The 20,876-nt window shown below is 40.3% G+C and overlaps 1 protein-coding gene across 1 annotated transcript in view; it reads left to right on the forward strand.

Annotated features, from left to right (window-relative positions):
* The first annotated feature begins 273 nt into the window (after nucleotides 1–273).
* Nucleotides 274–20,876, forward strand: part of COL6A6 (collagen, type VI, alpha 6) — a 102,218-nt gene continuing 81,615 nt past the window's right edge. Inside the window, exons 1-9 of the mRNA XM_012663274.1 lie at nucleotides 274–365; nucleotides 2,645–3,241; nucleotides 4,506–5,126; nucleotides 6,250–6,810; nucleotides 7,600–8,157; nucleotides 10,346–10,921; nucleotides 12,952–13,521; nucleotides 19,552–19,895; nucleotides 19,976–20,054. Of these exons, the coding sequence (XP_012518728.1) occupies nucleotides 299–365; nucleotides 2,645–3,241; nucleotides 4,506–5,126; nucleotides 6,250–6,810; nucleotides 7,600–8,157; nucleotides 10,346–10,921; nucleotides 12,952–13,521; nucleotides 19,552–19,895; nucleotides 19,976–20,054 (3,973 nt within the window). The 5' untranslated portion in view covers nucleotides 274–298. The remainder of the gene's footprint in view (nucleotides 366–2,644; nucleotides 3,242–4,505; nucleotides 5,127–6,249; nucleotides 6,811–7,599; nucleotides 8,158–10,345; nucleotides 10,922–12,951; nucleotides 13,522–19,551; nucleotides 19,896–19,975; nucleotides 20,055–20,876) is intronic.

A 20,876-nucleotide genomic window follows, 5' to 3' on the forward strand; every position in this document is an offset into this window, starting at 1 on the left:
TTAGAACTAAAGTGCATCTGGCTACCTCTATTGACTGTCCAAAATTTCATGTTTCTACAGGGTCTGGGGACCAGAAAAACTCTCATGACTATAAATGTTGATGGTTCATTTTTCTCCAAGGCACTTCACAGATTAGAAGGTCGGTGAACCTCAAAAATTCCTTGTCCCCTGTTGCTCCTAATCTATTATATAATTTTGTGTGCTCTTATTTGTGTGACATTAGATGTTTATATTTTTGTATTTTATATTTCTATTTCTGCCTTTCAGATTTCAAGTTGGAGATTTTTCAGGTCATAATATGAAAATGTTACTGATTTTGTTCCTCATAATAATTTGTTCCCATGTTTCTGTGAATAAAGATCCTGGTAAGAAAACAAAATGGAAAGAATTTTTTTCCTTAACTTTCATTATAGAAAATAGATAATATATGAGCTTGATTCACTTAAATGTTAAGAGTTTTGTTTCACTTTGTTTTGATTTTGATAGTAATGAGGGTGGAGGTGGTAGGTCACTTTCTTTTTGTGGTTGCCCTATGCTTCTTTGAACATCATTTATTTCTGTACTTTATTCCTTGTTAACGATAGAAAGATATGAGAGCTGCCATTTTCACCTTGGTTTCAACCTGTTTTAGGTCTTCTAGGAGATTGCATTAAAATTCTATCTGTTAATATTAGGTTCAGCCCTGGAAAATTTGGAATGTCTCTACCTAATTCATTTATGCCAAAAGATTGTCTTGATTAAATTTCCGGATTTTGTTCCAATTTAACTGTCTGCTTATTCTAATGAAAGTGTTTTTGCCATGAAGAGAAAGCTCTGTATCATGGTTTGCTGTCTACCAGCAATCTATGTCCAATGGATTTAAAGTCCAAATACTGGGCCACCCTTCACCACTCTACCACCTCTTTAATAACTGGTTCTCGTGCCAGTCAGTTCATATCCAGGGCCACCTACATTGGCTTGTATAGCTTCCTCAAGGACTCTGACCTTGGAAGCAAGTTTTGTGAAGAGATAAACTAGACTGTGCCCTGCATACATCTTCCTTTGATGTCTCACTGGGCCTTAACCTGTTTAAGGAGAGGCAGTGGTTTTTTTCCCCCAGTCATTTCATGGTTCAGACATAGTGGTGGACCTCATCAGAACCCAAATCCACCTCCTGTGCCAGTCATCTATATTTCCTTTCCCCACACAAGATATGGGAATTTGTTTGTGAATAGAGAGGTCACTGTTGGTCTCAAGTCAAGCAGTTCTGGGCAGGGCTCACCTGACAGCCCTCATTGGGATCCCAGTCTTGGCGGGAAGATATTGATTCACCCTCATATATTTCTTCCCCTGAGATGCTGCTGGCTGTGTGACCATGAAAGGAATCTCAAATTGGTTGGAATTAGGTTATTTTAAGGATAAGAAAAAATTATTTTATCTACTTTGCCTTGGTCAGACTGATATAAAAAGAATGAAATAGCACACAGAGTGCCAAAGCCGGCTTCCTAGCAATGGCAGAAAGGAAAAGATTGACATTATTTTCAGTCTTATTAGAATTTATCTAGTAACCATTTCAGATAACAAGAATCTCAAAGTTGAGGAGGTATCTTAGATATTTTCTAGTTGAATCTACTAATTTTATAACAGAGGAAACTAAGGCCCAAGTATATTAAATGGCTTGACAGAGCTCATAGAATTAGCTGATGGCAAAGTCAGGGCTTTTATTACTTGTTCAATTACACTGTATTTTCTTAAATATATACCACACACACTTCCTTCCCTTCCCTAGACAAGAAATGGATTTTGTGCTAAGATAGAGCTCTGAATCCAAGCCACCAGACCAACAGTAATCAACATTTAGTATTTGAATCCAGTGATTCTTTATCATGTAAAAATATAATTCCAGATACCTAGTGCTGAATGTAGCATTGAATGAAACTTTAAAAGTTTAGTAAAATATCATATTCCTATATAAAACTTATATTTTTAATAGAAACTGAAACTGTAATTCCTTTTCTAGCCCAAGATATATTGCTGCCATAACATTTTGCATATGTGAGAATAAATTCGCCAATTATAATGTTACTCATGATTTATCAAAAATATTACAAATAACTTTAAAGCAATTCCCTATTTTTATGACTGGTAGGTATTTTTTAAATTTCATCAATTTGACAAATTGGAATACAAAACTAATATGTCCATAAGGTAATCAGATCACCTGTTGCAGTCCTCAAATGAGAATGAAAGGCTGTCTTTCAGATTTCATCATTCAAACCAATTTGAAGGAGTTTGGTTCTTCATTAAAATTTTTATCCTGTTGATATAAATTGAGGTCAAATTCTGAGAGCAAAAAAGTACAAGCGAAATTAATACACAAAAGGTACAAAAACCTTTCTTCTTCTAATTAACTAACTCCTTGAAAAAGTGATGCTTAATTTTGTGATCACTTCAAACAAGAGGTTGTATAGAAGATTTATCCCAAAAAACAAATATTTCTTTTTCTTGAGAGAATGTGTAGTTTCAGATTATTATTTTCAGTTCATTGGGAAGGTATTAAAAAAATACAGAGAAAGGTACTTTCCTCCCCCCCTTCTATTTGGCATTAAATATGGCAATAAATCTTTAATTTGCTTTGTTTATATGTATGTTTGTGGTTCTGTAGGCCCTGAGTATGCAGATGTGGTGTTTCTGGTGGACAGCTCTGATCACCTGGGAATTAAGTCCTTCCCATTTGTGAAAGTGTTCATCACCAAAATGATCAACAGTCTCCCCATAGAAGCCGACAAATACCGCGTGGCCCTGGCCCAATACAGCGATGAGCTCCACAGCGAATTCCAGCTGAGCACCTTCAAGAGCAGGAACCCCATGTTGAACCACCTCAAGAAGAACTTCGGGTTCATTGGTGGGTCCCTGAGGATAGGACGCGCTCTCCAGGAGGCTCACAGGACTTTCTTCTCTGCACCCACAAATGGGAGAGACAAGAAGCAGTTCCCCCCTATTTTGGTCGTCCTGGCTTCAGCCGAGTCTGAGGATGATGTGGAAGAGGCTTCGAAGGCCCTGCGGAAAGACGGGGTGAAAATCATCTCCGTGGGGATGCAGAAAGCATCTGAGGAAAACCTGAAGTCCATGGCCACGTCCCAGTTTCATTTCAACCTCCGGACGGTCAGAGACCTCAGCACGTTTTCCCAAAACATGACGCAGATCATCAAGGATGTGACAAAGTACAAGGAAGCAGCAGTTGATGATATCATTGTAGAAGGTAGGCTTAGAATGCACGTATAAGAATGGTGATAACATGCTTTTGAAAAATCAATATGAGGATTGAAAGTCTATGAACATCCCTGTTCCCAAAATGGGTTGTATTTTCAGATGTTCTATGTCCACATGTTCAAGAGGGTCCAGCGATTATGCCCATTTGAAAAATCCAGTGAACACCAGAAGCCTTGGTTTTCCACATTTCACTTATCCATGTTGCACGTCATTCACAGACTTCTTAAAACTCAGGGACACCTTCTCTCTGGGCTTTAGTTGCGATGTAGTTTTATTACTTGTTCATTTAAAAGGTAAATTTGCTTCTAAAGAAATCCTTGACTCTTGAAGCCACATAACATAATCATAGCATGTTAGAGCTAGAAACAACTGTCAATAGTCCAAACCTCCTTTTCTGCAGAGAGGACCTTGCAGGTGTCCTTAGACGTGACGTGCCTGGCCCAGGTCAGGTTGCTAATTCCCAACCAGGTAGCTTCAACCCTGCGTGGCCTCTCTCCCTGCTGCTCTCTTCTGAACTAGCTTCCCTATGTTCTGCTTCACGGCCAACATGCCGTCCTATTTTGTCCTCTTGTATTACTCTAGTAACAAGAATGGACAAGAGTTTATGAACATCATTCAAGAGAGGGGCAGGGGATATCTAGTAAAAAACAATTTGTTCAAAGTGTATGTGTCCAGATAAGAAGTGTAGGAAACTCACATTATTCCTGGTTAAATCAGTTTGAATGAGATGATGTATATAATTACCTAAGGGTAATAGAGAATGCTTTTCTCGTGGTATTAAATAATTTATGAAAATATGAATCCTTATTACTAGCATCTTTCCCCAATAGAATAATTGAAAGTACAATTGCTATTCCATTACCATTCCATAGGAATATTTGGACTGTAGCTACTGATTATAACGTGATGCTTAAATGATTTTAATATGATAGCAGTAGTTCCTGTTCATTGAGTGAATCTTATGTACCAGGCCCCATGCTAAATATATTATTCATTTAATCCCCATACCAACTCTATGAGAGAAATATTATTATCTCCATGTTACAGATGAGGATATTGAAGCTGGGAGTTTAGCTAAGATCTAGTATTTGAACCCAGGTCCCACTGATCTCAGGTTCATAATTATTTTGCATATCTCCTCCTTTCTTTAAGTGTATAACTGAGCCCCAGTGTATGTTCCTCATGCCTTCCAGTGCTGAGCAGAGATGCTGAATCTCCAACTAAAGTTGTACTTGTTCATTCTTTGCCCACAGTTTGCCAAGGCCCTTCTGTGGCCGATGTTGTGTTCCTGTTCGATGTGTCTATCAATGGAAGCCAGGAGAACTTTGACTACCTTAAAGAATTCCTGGAAGAAAGTGTATCTGCCCTTGACATAAAGGAAAATTGCATGAGAGTTGGCCTCGTGGCCTATAGCAATGAGACGAAGGTGATAAATTCACTGAGCAGGGGCGTAAATAAGTTGGAGGTTCTCCAGAATATACAGAACCTCTCTCCCCAGGCTGGGAAGGCCTATACTGGAGCTGCCATCAGAAAGCTCAAGAAGGAAGTCTTCAGAGCACAGAATGGCAGCCGGAAGAATCAGGGGGTGCCTCAGATTGCAGTGCTGGTGACCCACAGAGCTTCGGAAGACAACGTGACTAAGGCAGCCCTTAACCTCCGGCGCGAGGGCGTGACCATATTCATCTTGGGCATAGAGGGGGCTAGTGACACCCAGTTGGAAAAGATAGCATCTCACCCAGCTGAGCAGTATGTCTCCAAACTGAAGACCTTCTCTGACCTGGCAGCTCACAACCAGACCTTTCTGAAGAAGCTGCGGAACCAAATAACACACATGGTCTCTGTCTTTTCAGAAAGGACTGAAACACTCAAATCTGGTAAAGTCTTTTACTGAGACAAGGATTATTCTTATTCTTTTTTCCTTGTCTTTTTTTTGTCTTTTGAATATTATATATGCAAAAGGGATTGGTGGGGTAGGATATGGGTGGGGAGAATAAGTTTCTAATTTTTTACTTTAGCTTGATAATATGAAGTCCGATTTGGGGGAATAAAAGCCATTGAGGTGTTGGCATGGGGAAAAGGGATTTCCCTTTTTACTTCCTTTGTGCAGCTTTAATGGAATTCGTTACTCATGCAGGCCCTAGGATGATACCTTCCTTTGCTATTTTTCTCCCTTATCTTTTTCATTCACTCCTTTGCCACTCACATTCCCTGATATTTCCTTTCTTTTTTTTTTATTCTCTTTTTAACTTTTCTTTCTCCTCTTCCCTCATCCTCAAATTCCAATTTAGAGAATAAAAAGAGGAAATATGATTTGGATGGAGGACAAGGTAATTACGTAATTTGTTGTGAAGTACCATTCTAAATTCTGCAAGTTTAGAGAGAGAGACAGAGGCAATGTATTTTATACATCTCGTATATGCACATGTGTGCTATGGAAATGTTTTTGTGTATAGCTATACATATATGTATATATGTATACATTCTTCAACAAATATTTATAGCATATTTACTATAAAAATGTCATTGTATTACATACATAAGCTCACCAATATCTCTAGTTGACTTAATTGATGAGTGAGGGGTAAATAATTTGTTCAAGATTTCAAGAAAGAGAATTCATATGTCTGCAGTGTCCAATCAAATGCTTTCTCCATTTCCTAACACACCACCTGACTATTTGCTAAGCAATTGTTTACTAATGGGAAAAGTGACTTGTAAAAAGCAGCTTCAAGTTTTTCTGATCTTTTACTATATCCAGATTTACCCTGTATAATGGCAGAGAATTAGGGTGATAAACTGTCAGAAGCAATTCATTTGGCCCAACTGATGCTAAGATTTCCCCTTTTTAAGCTAGTAAAGAATGTCTTTTAAGTCCAGAAGAAGCTGTTTCCCATTTTTCTGTCTGAAGAGGTTCGTATTTGTTCTTCTTCCATCTGCTACCATTTCTTCTTCACAGTTGCCCCAAATGCCACATTCAACTTTTTGGTTCCATTGTAGGTTGTGTGGATACTGAGGAAGCCGACATCTACCTGCTCATTGATGGCTCAGGGAGCACCCAGCCCACAGATTTCCAAGAAATGAAGACCTTCCTGTCAGAGGTGGTAGGCATGTTCAACATCGGTCCCCACAAGGTGAGGGTCGGGGCCGTTCAGTATGCCGACAGCTGGGACTTGGAATTTGAGATCGATAAATACTCAAACAAGCACGATTTGGGAAGGGCCATTGAGAACATCAGGCAGATGGGTGGGAATACCAACACAGGCGCAGCCCTGAATTTCACACTGAGTCTGTTGCAAAAAGCAAAGAAGCAGCGAAGAACCAAAGTGCCACGTCACCTTGTTGTCCTGACAAACGGCATGTCCGAGGATAGCGTCTTGGAGCCTGCAGACAGACTGAGAGAAGAGCACATCCGTGTCTACGCCATCGGAGTCAAGGAGGCTAACCAAACGCAGCTGAGAGAAATTGCAGGCGAGGAAAAAAGAGTGTACTATGTGCATGACTTCGATGCTTTGAAAGACATAAGAAACCAAGTTGTTCAAGAAATCTGTGCTGAAGAAGGTGAGAGAAGTGGTGGTTTTGCCTTTTGACTTTGGCTCATAGATTGCTGTGATATTGCTGGTTTAGAGAAACAACATAAATTTCTAAGTTGAGGTTTGTTGACTTATGTAACTATGTTTGTTCTCCAGAACAAAGCTAAGAGCCCACTATAGTGTTATAATTAATATCTGAAGTGTAAGAAAGATATTTGGAGGGATTCCCCCAAGAAATATTAATTAGCTTCCTCCCAGAAATCCCTGCTGGGATAGATATATTATTAGATACCAAGTGTGTAATATGATCAAATTGTTTGATTTTAGGAGTATTTCAAGTTTATGTAAATTTCTTTTTTTTTATAAAACTTTTATGAAATCTTTTAGAGCTATGTCAGTAGTTTTCAACCAGAGGTGATTTTGACCCTTCAGAGAATATTTGGCAATGTCTGGAGACGTTTTTGGTTGTCGTAACTGGGGAGTGCTCCTGGCATCTAACAGGTGGAGGTCAGGAATACTGCTAAACATCTTCCAGTATCCACAATGCACAGACTGCCCACCTTAATAAAAATGATTTGGCCCAAAATGTCAATAGTGCTGAGATTGAGAAACCTTGAGTTATGTTTTAGCAAATCACTAAATAACAAAAAGAATATTCTCACTTTTATTGCCTTCAATGTTTTATTTACCTACTAACAATTCTTATCAAGCACACACTTAACTTCAATATAAAATTATTTGTGTTTTGGATTTTTCTGTTCATTCAATTTTTTACATGTAACTGACTTGAATAAACATCCTAATTTCTCCCATGCAGCCTGCAAAGAGATGAAAGCTGACATCATGTTTCTGGTGGACAGTTCTGGCAGTATAGGACTTGAAAACTTCAGCAAAATGAAAACATTTATGAAAAACCTGGTGAGCAAATCTCAGATTGGGGCAGATCGGGTGCAAATTGGTGTAGTCCAGTTCAGCGACATCAATAAGGAGGAGTTTCAGCTCAACAAATTCACATCCCAAAGTGACATTTCAAATGCAATAGACCGAATGGCTCACATTGGAGAAACCACCTTGACCGGTAGTGCCCTGACCTTTGTGGCTCAGTACTTCAGCCCCAGCAAGGGGGCCCGGCCCAATGTCAGGAAGTTTCTCATCCTCATCACGGATGGTGAAGCTCAGGACATAGTAAAGGACCCAGCAGTAGCTCTTCGGCAAGAAGGCATAATTATCTACTCTGTGGGAGTGTTCGGCTCCAATGTCACCCAGCTCGAGGAGATCAGCGGGAGGCCTGAGATGGTTTTTTATGTTGAGAATTTTGACATTCTGCAGCACATTGAAGATGATCTTGTTTTTGGAATATGCAGTCCTCGTGAAGGTAAGCATGGGCATATTCACTAGCAGGGCTATCCAAATACCGATGTCTATGTTAATCATTATTTCTTGAATTAAGTACAGTTCTATTCAAACATTATAAACTTTTTGTTTTAATTAAAATGTTTATTTTAGTGGCTTTGGCCTGTTGAATTAAACAGACAGCGAGGAAGGATTTTATTCACCTAGACTCAGTCCGATTTGTAGGCAGATAGCACTAGGGTGGTGGATCCTCAATTTAAGAAAAGTAGTGTCATACTTAGATTCCCGAAAAGCAGCAGTTGGTCAGGGTTTCTTGTGGAAGTGATGTATAGAGGAGGTGTTTTCAGAAGGGAGTAGGAAAAGCAGGCCAGGGCATGGGTAGGAGCTGAGTGAGGAGGTCATCTGGCTGGAGTCTCATTTCAGTCTGATCCCATGGGAAGCTCTAGAGCATGAATCACACCACTGAGTTGGTCCTACGTTGACACAAGGGGCCTGGCCTTGTGTATCCTGCCTCACTGGGCTGAGTGAGGGCTGCTGAGGCAGGCTTAGGGGCATAGCCTGGGAAAGGGGGCTCTCCTTTGGCCTAGCCATCTACTATATATGGGGTTTATTTTTGCAATTTCTGAAGACCAATACTTGTATCAAATGAAATAACATTTGTGGAAACACCTTGATATTTATTAAATTTTATAAAGGAGGAATGTAATAGGGACCTTGAGCAATGGATTCTTCAAAGGAAGCAAAAGGCGTAGTCACCACCCTCTTCCCATGAAACTGTAGAATAATGGAAGTGATCAAACAAAAGCTTAGCAAATATAAGGGGCCAATTCATGCTGTGACCCATGTGGCTGAATGAAGAGGTGTTCTGAAAAGGCTCTGTGAAGGAGAGGGATCTTAAAGGAGTTTTAAAGGAGGAGAGGACCGTTGTTTTCTTATTCAAATAACAGTTCTATTACAGTCCCACTGGAAGGGTTTGCTGAGCACGGTCTATGTTTTGTAGAAAAAGGAGTACACCTGGTCCATATTGCCTGGGAATTCCACCCAGAACAAATACGAACTCCTCGAAGGATTCTAACACTGAGCAATCTCCCCCCAGGCCCTTGGGTAATCCAAGCAGGCTTTGCAGGCAGCTGAAGGCCAGAGGGACATAGCTCCTCCTTTAGCGGAGCCAGCTCTTCTTGGGAATTTGGTTTATGGCTCGGTACGCATGGCCTCCAGTGAGGCAAGCGCATTGGCTCTGGGGTTTTCAACAACCCTCACATAGCCAGCAGGTGGCTGGCTAAAGAAGGAAATTCCGTGAGCCTCTGAGGAGAGAGGCATTTTCTCACAATTCCATTTCTCAAGAATGGGTGAGTGGACGTTTGAATCATACCGTCCTACGGCCTGTAGAGAGGATGTGTTACATAAGGACTAAATAATGAACCATCTTCCAATTCCACTTCTCCAGAATAAATGAGTTAGAGTTTGCAACACCGCGCCTTTACAGGGAACATGCTGCACATGGATTAAATATTGTTTGCATTTTTCCTGCCTTATTTTTTCCATGGTGTTGACCTCAGGTTTAAAAAGTTATAGGAATGTCAAGCTAAGAGCAGTTTAGTCTGGCCATGTGAGAAATGGGCTTATTTCTATGATGAGGCCTAATAATGACAATAGATAATGTTTCAAAAAGCCAAAAAGGGAGAAAATGTAACCTCGAAAAATCAGCCATCATAAAACCATGAAAAAAATATACAGTGTTGCCAAATTCATTTTCATTTGGTTATTTCCCCAGGGTTTATTTTCAGAATAAAATCTCAAGATCCCTGTGGCTTAAGAAAAGGACAAGTGATAAATTTGTATAAATGAAAGCACATGTTGAAGGAACCATTTTAATAGGAAAATTTATACAGAATTGTGATTTTTTTTTTTAGTCTAAAGGTTTTTGAAATTTCTGATGATCCTGTGATTGTCACTCTGCCCCCCTCACTCCCCACAGTAGGTTTCACTTCACACATGCCTTGCCCTAAAATCTCACCTAAGTATAACCGTGCACTGGTGGCACAAATGTACGTGTATTGTCTCTGTTATCCAGGGACTTGGCGTTCTAATGCACAGCCTGAGCCCATGGAGAGAAAATGCCAGCAATTAAAAAAAAAAAAAAATGTCGAGGGATCTCCCATGCTGTCCAAAGCTAATCTCATATGCTTTTCCTCCTCTTCCTCTTTCAGAATGCAAGCGGATTGAAGTTTTGGATGTCGTGTTTGTAATCGATAGCTCTGGCAGCATTGACCATGACGAATATAATATCATGAAGGACTTTATGACTGGCTTAGTGAAAAAAGCCGACGTTGGCAAGAATCAGGTCCGGTTTGGGGCTCTGAAGTACGCTGATGACCCAGAGGTGCTATTTTATCTGGATGACTTTGGCACAAAATTGGAGGTGATTTCAGTGCTCCAGAAAGACCAGCCCATGGGGGGCAACACGTACACTGCTGAGGCACTAGGCTTCTCAGACCACATGTTCACTGAAGCCCGGGGCAGCCGCCTGCACAAGGGGGTCCCCCAAGTCCTCATCGTGATCACCGATGGGGAATCTCATGATGCTGATAAACTCAATGCCACAGCGAAGGCCTTGAGGGACAAAGGCATTCTTGTCCTGGCTGTGGGGATTGCTGGGGCCAATCCTGTGGAACTATTAGCCATGGCAGGGTCAAGTGACAAGTACTTCTTCGTGGAGACTTTTGGAGGCCTGAAGGGGATATTTTCAGATGTGTCAGCCAGTGTCTGTAATTCTTCAAAAGTAGGTAAGGCCTGTCAATTAAGTTTTCCCTAGTTATTAACAGAGGGACAAATGAGGGAGAAACCAAAGCGACAGCCCTGAGGAACAAGTTCTGCAGAGAGGAGAGAAGGAGTCCTTATTGTTTCAGAGGACTTCTCACGTTATAGAATCTCAGGGTTGGAAAGACCTCAAGGATATTTCATCCAGCCTCCTCTCCAAAGAAAAATACCTTCTACAACATTCCTACTCACATCCTCCTAACCTCGTCTAATGATGAGTTCTTCACCATTTTTGAAGAGGCTTTATTTGTTAGAACACAAATTTGCTTACATGTTTTTCCACCCACTAGTTCTTTTTCCTGATCTTTACACAAGAAACGAAATTCTCCTCCTAAGAACCAGCTATAATTGCTTGAAGTTTTCTTTCCTTCAGGCTAGAAGTCCCCAGTTTCTTTAACTATTTCTATCATGGCACAAGCTCATTCGCAATGTGGAGCCCAGTATCAAACACTCTGGTTCCAGCCTCAGACATCTCTAGGAGAGAGTACAGTGGACTTCCTTTGTCTAGATGCCGTGCTTCTATTCTGACAGATGGAGATCGCATTGCTGCATTTATGTATTGATGTATGTATATTTGTATATACATACATTTGTATGTGTTCCTTAGCATTCATTCATTCAGCTGCCATTTTACACTTTTGGATTGGAGGGAGATTGTGCTCTATTAAAATTCCTAAGTGTTTTTCCCAAGATGATTTTACTGAAAATACTAAGTATTTTTACTAGATGAATTGCTATTATCCATGATTCCAACATCTGGATGCAGTTCTTTGTAAAAGTCATTTAACTTTTCTGGTTTTCATATGTTTTACCTCCAGAATGCTACTATCTTTTTTTTTTTTTTTCCTGCTACTATCTTTTTCTTTCACAAAACTAACAAAATCTTTGTGGGTCTTACTGAAAACTGAGACAAGTCTCTTCTCTCCTTGTAGCCAATGTCTAAAATTTGATCTGTCCTTCTCAAGTCCACTGTGGAAGTTGACATTGCATTTTCATATTGAAAGTTCTCCTTTGGGCAGAAAAACAGTACTGGATTTCCTTTATTGGAATCTGAAACAAAGGAATATAATAAGCTAACCAATTCCTGAAGGATCTATTTACCATATTTCTTTTTATCTCTTCCTTGCTTATCTGGACTTCAGGAATCTCAGATACCTTTAATCTTTTCGGAGGCTATCATGAGAGTTAATTAAGTTAGGACAGTGGTGGAAGCACTGGGGAATTCAAGGAAGTATAATGCTTACCAGAAAGCTAAGGAACACACATGAATATGTGCCAAGCATAACTCATCCGTTGGCAATAGCCTCTCATATTCTTTTTGGTTTTTGTTTGCTGTAGTAATACAAGCAAAGCATCTCTACATTGCATTGTTTGTTCAAAAACATTTTTCTCAAGTGGTATTTTTGCAGTGGTATTTCTGGTATATACACCAGAAAGGGAGCTGATAAAAAGGAAAACCAACTAGATACATACCAGAAGGCACACTTTTAAAATGTCTCCTCAATTTGCCCTAATAAACCAGAAAAATATTTATTGGCTCAAATGCCCAGGGAGGCCAAGTCAATAATACAAACCATTTGTTTCTTTGTTTGAAACTCTTAAGTAGGTATGTGTTGTTTTGTTTTCTCTTGCGGTGCTACTACTATTACTGGGCTTTCTGGAAGGGTTAAGCCTAGATTGCAGACGAGAACAAGTTTTCTGCAGCACCCTCCCCAGTTCTATTAGCATATCAGAAAAGAAAATGGCATAAGACCAAATGGCCAAGCCAAAAGAAGCATACAAGGATGTATGAGTGGTTTTGCCTGGTGCTGACTTTATGAACTTATTGTGTGTTTTTATTTCCTCTCTGATTAATGTGACCACAGGGTAGCCCAGTAAACCACTTCTAGAAATATTAATGTCATTTTTATATAGCTGCAAACACTTAATTTACTCTTGGTGGATTAAAGAGAGAATAACAATCGGGGGGGGGATGTTCTCTTTCTTCTTCCTGTAGATTGTGAAATTGATAAAGTAGATCTTGTTTTCCTCATGGATGGTTCAAATAGCATTCACCCAAGTGACTTCAAGAAGATGAAGGAATTTTTAGCATCTGTTGTTCAAGACTTTGATGTCAGCCTCAACAGAGTGCGTGTAGGAGCAGCCCAGTTTAGCCATACCTATCGGCCGGAGTTTCCGCTGGGAACTTTCACAGGTGAAAAGGAGATATCGTTTCAGATTGAAAACATCCAGCAGATCTTTGGATACACACACATTGGTGCTGCACTCCAGCAGGTGGGACATTACTTCCAGCCAGACATGGGCAGCAGGATAAACACAGGTACTCCACAGGTGTTGCTGGTCCTTACAGATGGCCAGTCCCAAGATGAGGTGGCGCAGGCTGCTGAGGCCCTGAGGCACAAAGGCATCGACATCTACTCTGTGGGCATCGGGGATGTGGATGACCAGCAGCTCATTCAGATCACCGGGACTGCAGATAAAAAACTGACAGTTCATAACTTTGATGAACTGAAAAAGGTCAAAAAAAGGATTGTTCGCCACATCTGTACCTCGGGGGGCGAGAGCAGTAAGTATTTAATGAGTTTTTCATATTTATTCCCTCCACTGTCTTCCCTGACATTTTCCTCAAGCTCCACTTACACCCGCTGGGGCTGGTGGGAGAATTTAGATTTGTGCCCCTGGATTTCAAATTGAACTTTTCACAGTTATCAAGTATTTTTTGTGACTTGTGGATTGAGAAACAGGGTGTTTGAGATCCTGTGCCTTTTTTTCCTCCCTCCCTCCTGGGGGAACGTGCCCCCTTTGTGAATGGGAATGCCTCGACTTCAGAAGGTGGGAGAAAAAGGCCACTGTTTACAGTCTGGCTGGTTTAGAAGTTGAAGAACATGTGTCAAAGAAGAAAACTACTTGGTGGAGTTTGGTTGCCTGGCAATAGGGCCTGCAGGGCTGCCAAGTGCAATGGTGCAGGCAGGTAGGGAAAATCCCAAGAGGATTGTATCTTTATTATGAAAATTTACCACAGAAGTTAGTAAATATCTTCTTTAAAATTTACACGTTTTACTTCTGTTTGTTGGAAAAAATGTCAACGTGTCTTAAAGAAGGGGTACATTTTTCTATTATAAAGGCGGCACCTTATGGGTTGGCTGTGATTCTGTGTAACTGCCTATGGTAAACATTAACCCCAGGTTTCCACCAAAAGAAAGGAAAGCTACAAGGTCGTTAAGAGGCAGCTCTGGAGACAGATGACCTGACCACAAATCCCTTCTCTGTGACTATTTTTTCTTGGACAAGTCACTTCTCTAAGTTTAATTTTCTCACGTATGAAATGTGAGAAAATAGCACCTAGTGCAAAAGATCATTTTGAGGATCAAATGAGAAAATGCGTGTTTTAAACTTTACTTTGAATAAGCATGGCACCTGGGGTGTAATTGTAAAGTCGATTCATTTTTTTCTATACCACATGCCCTTTACATTTATTATGGGGGCCAGCTCTTCCCTGGGCCCTAGTTACTTTCAGGAAATAAATGAACCGCCTCTTGGTGATTAGTACGTCCATCCCAGTGTAACTGTGAAAGCTGCAAAACTCATTCAAGGCTCTGCCGCTTTTCTAGCCTGCTGCAGGCTGCTCACCTGCCATGAGAGAAGAGACCACACATGGTTGGTGTTTCACCTGTTGCCCCCCCTCCCTTCCAGTTCTCCCCCTCCTCCCATCCCTGCCCGCCTCTTGCTAAGCATGGTTTCTGGCCTCCCCAGAACTGACTTTGAAAGGGAGAAGAGCTAAAGGGGTACAGGAAAGTTTTAATCTGATGGTCCTTGTCAGGAATTGGTTTTCTCTGATGATAGTGCATATCTACAGCTGGGTCCATTCATGGGTCCTTGAAAGATTCTCCTTTCTGTTCTCCATCATCTCTGCCGCCACCAAAGCACATTCATCAGACGACCTCCCAACCATGGTTCCTTTGAGGAGGATAGGTATGTCTCAATTCTGGATGGTTCCTTATAGCTTCCTCAGCTTCTGAGCATCTGGTGATACCTCCAGCTTTGTTCTGCTGAGGTCTCTCTGCCCCCTCCAGGTAGGCTTCTTGGATAGGAGATCAGAGAAGCCCACAACAGCTCTTTCTTACATTTGGCCATATCAGCTCCGTGGGAAACAATAACATATCAGTGCCCTCCAATGTGGATGTCTCTCCTTTGCAGGGAGAGCAACATGCTATCCTGTGTATCATTCTTTAGATTAGATTCCAGGATTAAGTTATCTCTTAAAGCCCCTCTCTTGACTTCAAAAGGAAATTACTGTGTGTGTGCATGTGTGTGCATGCGTGTATGCACACGTGTAGTGGGAGGACTCATAGCACATCGGCAGCTCTCTCCAAACACGCTCTTCCAAACTCCAATCTCAAACCTTTTATAAGACTTAATGTGTATGTTAAAGGTTAAGATTTAGGGACTCTTAAGTTTAAGATTTAAGGCTGTGTAAATCCTGCTTCATGGTTTCCCCATACTTTGGAATGTGTCTGATTACCTCAGCCAGCCCTTCCACATTAATTTCCTATTTCACGTGAAATACCCATTTCCAATTATTAGACAGAAAATTTTCTTGGAACCATCTAGTTTCTATTTGAGTGCATGGAGAAAACAATGTAAAAAGTCAAAAACAGGAGTATGAACTCCAAGTAGTCAGTGAGTTATCTTTAAAGGAAACAGTCATGAAAGCAAAAAAATAAAATAAATATTCTTTATTAAAGTAAACTTGAGGCTATTACCCCAGCAAGCAAGAATGTGAGGCCTTTGTAGCCAGGCTGTGAGCTGAGGACTGAAGGGGCTGGAATGAGCACTGATAAAGCTTCAAAGGCATGTGCAAATGTATTAGGGTGTGCCAGTTCTTCTCAAACTATAAATCCCCAAGTCAAGGAAATCAGACAGTAGCTGGGTGTGGCTCAGAACAAGTTGGACGTAGAGCCTGAACATTTGCTCTGCTTCTTACTAAAACATCCACAACTTCATAGAAGTCGCTACCCTTTCTGAATGTTACTTAGTTTTCTTATTGGTAGAGCTCAGTCCTCTCTAAGAGCTTCTCTAATTGTATACTATGATTTGATACATGAGAAAGGAAGGTCAGCTGCTTGGAGACAAGAAGGAGGTGACCAAGAATTGTTGTATTTTGTGCATCTACAAAGGGTCAAGCCTGGTGCTCTGAGCACTTTAAATGCATTATCTCATTTAATTCTTCCAATATGCCATGTGGTTTATATTTTTATTTTTATTTCTAAATGTGGAAACTGGTGCTCAATGGAGTATTGGTAGAGTGGTCTAGTTCATACAGGAAGTAAAAGACTAAGTACATTTTGAAACCTAGATTTGTCTGACTCTAACCGCCCCCCCCCATTTTATTTTTGGTTAAATTATTTTCTTGACATAGTTGTCTGTCTAGGTTATCTGATGTTGACATGAACTAGTGTCTAAGTGTTGGCTGTCACCAGTTAATACACGGAGCTTACTACAACTTCATGGGTTTATCTCCTGGAAATTACTCTCTCAAGTTGCTGCTCCCTAAAGGAACCACTTGCTGCTAAGCTGTCACTTCCAATAACACAAGCTAGTAGCAGAGCTGGGAGCCTGCATGACCTATCATCACTGGCTACCCAGGAAGTGGTAAAACAAGGTGGCTCAGCAAACGGATTGCAGAGAAACCTGGATCTGAATCCCAAGTGTGAGATCCACAGTAGCAACTGTGAGACCTTTGGCAAGCTTCTCTAAGTCACAGCTTCCTCATCTGCAGAATGACTATTGTAAGAGTTTCTACTTATCCTATGTTTCATAAGGACAAGTGAGATAATGAGAAGTGCATGGTAAAGGTTTGTTGAGTATTCATTAGTATCACAGCATGTTGCCGAGGGCACCTTGAAGTGCTCGTATAAATGAAAATTCAGGGAGTGATGGAGTGAGTGCACAGAAGAGCAGTTTACCAAGAGTTCCTTGGTTTAGAGATTTAGCTATTTCAGTGGTATTTTGAGCTATATTCAAATGTAATGTCTCACCTATATTTTCTAGATCATCCTTTTTCTTTTTTCATCTAAAATACCCCTTCTTTCAAAGTCCCCAAGCAGATTTCTCACCTATCCCAGCTAATAACTGCCAGTAACATCATTTTCCCCTTTAAAGGATTTTCTCAGGAATCTGTCTTATTTTATGATTACACCCTAGCTTCTTAACAGCAAGACTAAGAATCTGCCATCGTCGTTGACTGCAGTTGTTTTACAAATCAGATAATTAGAATCAGCTTTGGAGCCTGGCAGGGAGCCCTGAGACTGCAACTGTCTAGTCAATTCACTCTCTTCTGTTCTTTCGTATTTTTATTTTGAAATATATAATCCCCTTACTTTTGTAGACAAGAAAATTAGTGCCCAGAGAGGTTAAAGATTTGCCAAAAGTTTTTTAGCAATAACAGAGTGGTGACCAGCACATGCCTAAAACTAAACTTCTTGTCTTCCCACTCAAAGGCCTGCCCCCCAGGCTTCCGCATTGCTGTTTGGAGGACCGGTCAAGGGCTCAGGCTGCTACTTTTACTTCTTTTATCGCCCTCCATGGCCAGCCCTGTGGTTGCCTTCTTCATTCTCCTTGTTTTTATTGTCCCTGTCCTGCTCCCACTCCTGTCATCATAGCGTCTTCACTATTTCTTTGGAAATTTGATTTTAGCCTTCTCCCTAGCTCACTTCTAAGACTGTCCCGGCCTCCAGTTAATTCAAATCACCAATGGCAGATTGACTTTAAAGCACAGCCTCTGTCAGGGAACTCTGCAGTTCCAGAACTTTGGAGGGCCACTGACTTAAGGGAAGTTGTCTCAGAGTTTTTAAGGCCATTACCTGAGAGCCCACTTGACCGGGATGGCCTGCTCTTCTAATTGTACTTAAACATACGATTGCTAACGCTGAACTCCACCAAATTCAATTGCTTTGATCACATTGTCATGGAATCATTTGTCAATTTGAATTAAATACAAGGAGCTTCTTTACCTGAAGAAGTGTGTACTTTCAACAATCTGGACAAAAAAGTTAAAATACTCGATATCTGTGGGAAACAGTTCCCAGGGTCACTTGATATCATTTTGGCATTTCTGCTAGTTTGTTTTTTCACGAGTCTGTTTTCCTTGAAGGCAGTAACATATCTTGGTTGCTAACTGGTTCTGTCTTCAGAGGTTAAAACAATGTTCATCTGAAAGTGAAACTTTCAATCTCAAGACAGATATGAGAACATTAAGATTTGAGAGGAATTTTGGAAAGGACATGTTCTGATGCTTCCTCTGACTGTTTCTCTTCATCTCACTTTCTGAATATCCAAGAGGAGATTTTCCAATAAAGTAAAATACAGTAATATAAGAAAACCAACCTTTTAGTTTTTTAGATGGCCCATTGATTTACCTTGAAGCTCATGGGGAAAATTGATTATCAAATAAGGCTTTTATTTTCCTTCTTCCAACTCTTCAAGCCTCATCTAGCCCTTGTTTTAAGAATTGGAATTGACATTTTGGTTTCAAAAACTTATAGTATGTCTGGGCAGTGGTTAGGCAGGTATTCGTCCACACAACAAATATCTTAAAAAACTGCTGATCTAAACAAAGCAAATTCAAAAAAAAAAAAAATCACTCCTTATTTTATCAAGCAAGCTGTATGTATTGAGTTTGCTGAAAAGGTTGAAGTTGTTAGCCAAGTCAAAAATTCTTAGAAGAGCGTATGTGTCATATAACTTTATCCTTCTCTAACTATCTGCCTGTATCCGCTCACCTTAAAATATCAAGCCTCCTCCAATGTTTACATTTCCCTGGAGTTAATAAGGATAACAGCAAAGCACTTTAAAATGCAACACCTCTCTAGGTGTTTCTAGAACTCGAAATGGCAGTGTCCTTGGCTTCCTGAATGGCTGAGCTCCTGAAGGCAGCACTGTCTTTGACATGGTTGAAGATGAGTAATTTGCTTCCTAGTTTCTTCACTTGCAGGACTTAAATCAAGCAAAAGCTCAAAGGATCCCTTGGGTCTTTAAGTTTTGTTTTTACTTTTCCTTTTCTGAGTGTTGTTAGAAGACAAAAAGAGGAATCAAAGGCCCTATTTAGAAAGACAAATCATCAAAATCATTCCTTAGAAAAGTCCTTTGTGATTTTTTTCTAAATGACTTTCTCTATTCAAATGTTCTTACATTTCTCTTATAATTATTATAATTTAATATGCGTTGAGTGACCTCAATTGATAAGTAGCATGATATGAATTTCTTATTTTAGACTATTAACATTCCCACAATGTACTTTAGAGATATTCAAATGTCGCTGCATGGCTTTTTCAATGGCAACAATAAAATCTTTCAGAGCTTTAATTGTTATAGAATCATGCAGATTTTATACCAGCTGGAAAAAAATGTACACTTACGCTTTTACAGATTATAAAAGAGTGATTCTGAACCTCTTCCATTTACTCATGCCCTTCCTTGTTTTCCAGCTTTATAAGGGAAAAAGAAATAAGTATTCCGAGTCCCTTGATTCATACATGGCATCCAAGTCAAATAAAGGTGTTGATTTAAAAAGACATGCTTTTCCCTTGAATTCTAGATTGCTTTGTGGATGTCGTGGTGGGATTTGATATCTCAACTCAGCAGAAAGGGCAGACTTTGCTCGAAGGCCAGTCTTGGACAGGAACCTACCTTCAAGAAATCTTACATGCCATCAGCTCCCTCAATGGGGTGAGCTGTGAGGTGGGCACAGAGACTCAGGTCAGTGTGGCTTTTCAAGTGACAAATGCCATGGAAAAGTACTCTCCCAAGTTTGAGATCTACAGTGAAAACATACTGAACAGCTTAAAAGGTATAACAGTTAAAGGACCATCTCTTCTCAATGCAAACCTCTTGAGTTCTCTATGGGATACATTTCAGAATAAATCAGCTGCTCGAGGAAAGGTAATGTGGTATTTTATTTGTTGGTCTATGGTTCCAATGAACTCCTCTTACTCATTTTTCTTTTTTGAATTCTTTCTTAGGTGGTCCTTTTATTTTCAGATGGATTGGATGATGATATTGAAAAACTTGAACAAAAATCTGATGAACTTAGAAAGAAAGGTACTGAACATGGGGGAGGAGTGGGAAGGGAATGCTTATAAATGTTACGATCTCAGAACTCAATTCTGGCTCTTAAATTTCCAGGCACTCAAATAACCCTGAATTTTCATTCTTTCTACTTTGTTCTCAACAAAGCAAATGAGCTCAGAACATTATGGTGTCTACTTTTTCCCTCATGCTCTGTGTGTATGAAACAGTGCTGAATACAAAGTCCTATCTTTTGTCTCATGTTACTATATTTCTTCCTCCTAACCTTTCCTGGAGAATGTTCCTTTCTCCCTTGCCCCACATTGTATAATATTGCTACTTCTTTAGTGTTAGCTGAACAGTATATTTCTCCTTGACCAAGGAATGGGAGAGTTTTAACATTTTCTTTTAACACTCTTAAAGTTTTAAGAGTTGCAAGCATTGTTGGACAAGTTACTTATGTTTTGAGCCTTTTTTTTTTTTTTTGGTTTTGGTTTGTTTTTTTGTTTTGGAGCTTTCTAATCAGTTCCTTCCTTGAGACCACAGATGGACCAACCATGGTGTTTATGAATTTTTAACGCTCTGGCACCAGGCTTTTGGAACCAAAGGCCAATCTGATTTATTGTCAGTTCTTATTAAAATATGGATCAGTGGAAGCAAAATAGACCCATGTGTTCTGGCTTCCCTAAGAATAGAAATCCTCTCCTGTAAGTGGGTGCTATTGTCGCCCCACCCAGATCCCCTCTGCTGGCAGGCTCACCCATCCCTCCAGCTGCTGTGTTGGCTACTAACGACTCACAGCTTACTCCTTCTCTGAGGACTGTCCTTGGCCAGGGGGAGCCCCCTCACCTGGAA

Source organism: Propithecus coquereli, unplaced genomic scaffold, assembly GCF_000956105.1.
Source record: "Propithecus coquereli isolate 6110/MARCELLA unplaced genomic scaffold, Pcoq_1.0 Scaffold12, whole genome shotgun sequence".
Lineage (NCBI taxonomy): Eukaryota > Metazoa > Chordata > Mammalia > Primates > Indriidae > Propithecus > Propithecus coquereli.